Source organism: Austrofundulus limnaeus, unplaced genomic scaffold, assembly GCF_001266775.1.
Source record: "Austrofundulus limnaeus strain Quisiro unplaced genomic scaffold, Austrofundulus_limnaeus-1.0 Scaffold69, whole genome shotgun sequence".
NCBI classification, from domain to species: Eukaryota; Metazoa; Chordata; class Actinopteri; order Cyprinodontiformes; family Rivulidae; genus Austrofundulus; species Austrofundulus limnaeus.
Genome location: NW_013952471.1, coordinates 311,716 through 316,642, shown reverse-complemented (window position 1 = coordinate 316,642; position 4,927 = coordinate 311,716). Strand labels below are relative to the sequence as shown.

General features: G+C 40.5%; 1 protein-coding gene across 1 annotated transcript in view; it reads right to left on the bottom strand.

Annotated features, from left to right (window-relative positions):
* The window catches only part of sema4bb (sema domain, immunoglobulin domain (Ig), transmembrane domain (TM) and short cytoplasmic domain, (semaphorin) 4Bb), a gene marked incomplete in the record, with an annotated part of 71,310 nt that overhangs the window by 21,153 nt on the left and 45,230 nt on the right, over positions 1–4,927 (bottom strand). Inside the window, 2 exon segments of the mRNA XM_014010424.1 lie at positions 1,539–1,655; positions 1,740–1,851. Coding sequence (XP_013865878.1) covers positions 1,539–1,655; positions 1,740–1,851 — 229 coding nt within the window.

Sequence of the window (4,927 nt, the reverse complement as noted above, 5' to 3'; positions counted from 1 at the left end):
GTATCGTTGCACCCCTACTAATTTCATATGGACTTCAGGATTTTTCAGCCTTTGCAGTCTTTATATATACTGTATCAGTAAAATTATCATTTGACTGTTGTATCAGTTTTTAATTTTATTTTAACAACATATGTACTAAAAGGTACACAACAACAAATGTATAACTACAACAAAAACTATCAAATGTTCATTTGTTAACTGGTGTGATATAACAAACAGAGCTATGTGGCTCTAACAAGTGTGGATGAAGCTGAATCAAAGCCTTCAAAATCAGGCTCACCATCATCAGTATCATTAAAAGTTTCTGGTATTCCTCCTCTGTAATAAAGGCATCAGAATCCCACTCAACAATCTCATCCTCTGTGTCTCGTGAGCGCCCCCTCTGGTGGGGAAACTTTTTTCATGTATACCAACTTTTACAGAACATCGGTAGACGGCAGCCATTACAGCCGATGTGTTTGTTGTTCCAGGAGCGGCCCGGTCGCACATTAACGCCATTAGTTGGTTATCATTACTTAGCTGCAGGACTGCATTTTTTTTCTTTTTTTTTCACATCATGTTGCCAGCTTGGATCTGTTACTATCTCGCTCAGAGGCACGAAGGGGTTTTAGAGGTAAGCTCGCTTCAACTGCTTTTTACAACATGGTTTAATTTCCGGACTCATGGATTTTGTGAATGAGGCCGATATTTCAGTTAAAATACATCAGTAAAAATATTTATCCAAGTATAGTACTACCCCACAACTTTGTGCATGATTTTATGGATTAAATTTTACGTATTATACTCGAATAAATATGGTAATTGTACTCTCTGGGATCAAGACCATGAATGCCATACCACCACACCAAAGAAGAGCGGGACCATCCGGCCTGTCATGGCCCAATTCAAAACCCTGCCTCTCTGATAGTATAGGGGTGCATTAGTGGCTATGGCAGCTTACACATCTGGAGAGGCACCATCAATGCAGACAAGAATGTACAGGTTCTAAAAGAACATAATGCTCCAATTCCAGATGACGTCATTTTCATAGGTTTTGCACATTTCAGCAAGACGATGCTGAACCACAAACTGATTGTATTACATCAGCACGGCTTCGTAGGGTTAGCGCCTGGGTGCTAACGGAGATTTGACACATCAGGTCAGGCTGTCGTTGACAAACAGCAGTTTTTAATATTTTCTTTGTCATAAACCTGGAGTGAAGTCCGATAGCCCTGTTACATAATCCTAAGAAACTGGAGGAAACAGGATTCTCTTTATAATTGCACTCAGATGTCTCATCAGGACCACTCTGCATGAATTACCAGGAGATCAAAAGACAAGAGCGGTCCTAATTGTGCAGCTTACGCTGGCGAGAGCGCGCGGTGGCGGCTGGCTGAGGCGGTTTGTCATGTGTGGCTGCTGATAGTTCCTGCAATCTGCGAGGGCTTGTCTCAGCTCTCGGTCTGAGCGTATCTCCTCACTAATGACAGCCACCTGGTCAGAGCTTATCTGCCGCAGGTCGTTACATAACGGAAGATACGTGAAAACACAGAGTTTACCTTGCAGCCATTTTAAAGAGTTCTCAGTTTTCAGAGCCGTTCCCTGACCCAGACTTTTGTAAATGACCGGCTCGTTCCCCTGGAAGTTACTGACGGTACCGGTGTACAACTCTCCATCTGCAAATAAAACCAACATCTAAAGTCAGAAACAAACAAACATCGTCCCACCCTTTCATAGCTAACGTGTGTGTTGTTACGTACCCACTATGATGGCAGTGGACTTGTATTCTGGGTTAAAAGGACAGCGGCTGCGCCCATCCTCCAGCACCACCTCGCCCGCTTCGTCCCTTTCCAAGGAGAAGGTTGACGTGTTCTGAAGAGAAAAGAGGACAAACAACTGAAGTTCTACTGTTAGTCAATGTGTTACATCATCGTTTAGGACGTGTGGTCATTTTGAACAGACTGTTCTGCAGCTCCAAATCACTGCAGAGCCATTTTACATCTAAGCTACAGATGACGGTCTTCAGCCTCTCGTTCCTCTCAAAATATTGTTCGAAACAGAAACAGAATCGACTGATAAAACATGGAGGAAAGCCGCATTACTTCAATCATACATGCTGCCATAAAACAATGCAGATTTGTTGTGAATTTTGTGAAACATCTTCTAAAGAGAAACAGTTAAATCTCAGTGGGGAATGTACAACACAGTGAAAGAAAAAAAAATTGTAAACCTATACATTTTATGATTTGTAGCCATGTAGTACTGACAGGATCCAAACTAAGACTAAATGCTTTAGGTGCACAATTAAAGAGACTGAACAAGTGTGGCCTTTTTCAGAAGGTTGTCAGAGAAAAACACCTTTCTGTGTTTTTTTTTTCTCTTTTGAGACAATGAAAACATTGTGAAGGTTGACACAAGTTGGGTCATGCAAGAAAACTAATCTGCACACCAGAAAATTCATTTAAAAATTGATTTAATGAAACCAGAACTCCTTGAAGGACTAAATATCGCCTGCTTGCTTGCATGATAAAGTTAATCTACTTATGTTTTAATTTTACATTGACAGGGTGTGTGCTGGGATGAGTCTCAGCTACTACCACACCAGATTCCAGCTTAAAATCTGTAAAATTAAACTGCATATTTCATGAAGTATTTTACTACAAGACAAACAGTAAACATGATTGTCCGCTGCTTTGAAAGTATGATACAATGATTTTCTGTTAAGAGCGTGACTTTAACCAAACAATCGAACAGGAATAGAAAAAAACAACTTGTGGACAGTTTTCCAGTAATAGTGATAACTTGTTTCCTGTGGTCAGTAATGGAATCAGTCTGGACGATATGAAGTGGTTTCAGTGCCTCTCATGATGGTCTCATGTTTCTTCATTAGATGCTGTCGGACTCAGTTTGTTTTAATTCGTGTCCGTCGTTTCAGCTGTTTGGAGTATCTTCAGGGCCTCGGTGTTCTGTTACTCTGCTGCTCGTAAAGCCTCTGTTTTTAGAGGAGCTTTAATAAACACAACATTAATCCGTGGTAATAACGTATCCTTGTTTGTCTGGTTGGAACGAACGCTCGGGCACAGAGTTGTTGATCGTGTCGATACGACGGGCGCTCGTGGAGACCGGAGCTCAGGCTCCCAGTTCAGGGCCTGACGTCCTGCCAAGTCCTCTAAAACCTGATACGTCCCATGTTTTCCTTTAACTCTGACGTCAGAGAAGGGAGAGAGAGTTTATCCTCCCTGCTTTAAAAGCAAAGCGGTCCTTTTTCAGTAGATTTAATACCAACTCTGCTGATGGAAATCAACACTCCAGATGAACTCTTCTGCTAGATTTAAACAGATCTACGGCTCCCCTTGTTGCTTCAGCTTCTACACCAACACAACTAGGGCAGCAACTAACAATTATTTTAACAATCGATTCATCTGTCGATTATTTTTTCTATTAATCGGCCAAATCATTAAAGGGGACCTGTTATGCAAAATTCACTTTTTAAAGGTTTTTTTACTCAACTTTGGGTATGTACTCCTTAAAAAAACAGTCCTAGGACCAAAAAAATGTACCCAGGGGCATATTTACTGTAAGTAAATGTATTTTTAATGTATATTAATGACAAGTTTTATACTTCCGTTATTTTGTGATGTCACAAGCCGTACAACAACCCACCAGAACCTGCATTCAGCCCCTTACCTAGCAACCCCCGGGTGAATCTCCTCCTCCTCAGTATAAAAAGCCGTCCCGGTTGTTGTTGTGCAATGTGCTGCTCACTTCACAACAAGCCTCCAACAGGGCAATGGGTAGAGTGTTGGACCAGAGAGTGTTGGACCAGAGAGTGTTGGACCAGAGAGTGTTGGACCAGAGAGTGTTGGACCAGAGAGTGTTGGACCAGAGAGTGTTGGACCAGAGAGTGTTGGACCAGAGAGTGTTGGACCAGAGAGTGGGAGACCAGAGAGTGTTGGACCAGAGAGTGGGAGACCAGGGTTCGAGACCATCACGGACACAATTTAATTATTTATTTTCATTCGTTATGAACACGTTTTCTCATGTACCTCTATTGTTTAGCTTATTAAAGCCTTGTTAAAGCCTATTTGTTCGAGTTTCTGAGGTATTTTGACCGCTGCTGCTCCCTGCTCTGGTAACAGCATGCAGAGTGAGCGCAGAGCAGAGGAGGTGGAGAAAAAAAAAAAAGACACTGGGACCACGACTCTGCCTCTGAGTCTCATTTGGTTGTACAACGGAGCTTCTGCTATTATTAGCCATGCTAACGTAAATGCTGGCTTTGGAGGGCGGAGTTAATGTCAACAGATTTTTGGAGGGCGTTACCAACAGAGCTCATTAACATAAACAGCTCTTCTGAACGGAAGTCAGAGCAGGCAGAACTAGAAAATGGGAAATTTTATTATCTGAGAATAATTTTATGCATTAAATTGAATGAACATGGTCTGGATAGCCCACAGACATACCATAAAAATTTTCTAGGACCCATAATTGGTCTAATTTAAAACACTTAATTACATAAATATAAATAGATATAAATCAATTTAATTCTTGTATAAATTAGGGATGCAAGTTATCGATTAATGTGAAGTTGATCTATCTTATAGATTGACTAACAATTAATTGATAAGCAGCCATTTTCTTAAAAACCAGAGTTTTTTTTATTGAATCAAGAGGGTCTTTTCATAAAATGAAGAATTTTTTAAACTAATATGCTAAATTTTAAAAAGAAGCACACCATAAATATTTTCACAATTGATTTTGCCAGCCGTATTGAACACTGACTGGGATTAAAAAAACAATAAATGTGGATTTCTCATACATTAATAAAATACACTTTTTATACATAAAATCAAGCAAGAACCGTTCGTACGCTCCCTGCGTATTTGTTCTTAAACTGTGTGTACAAGTGATTTAGGAGAATTTGTGTGGTTAAAACGACCCAGTTCTGAAG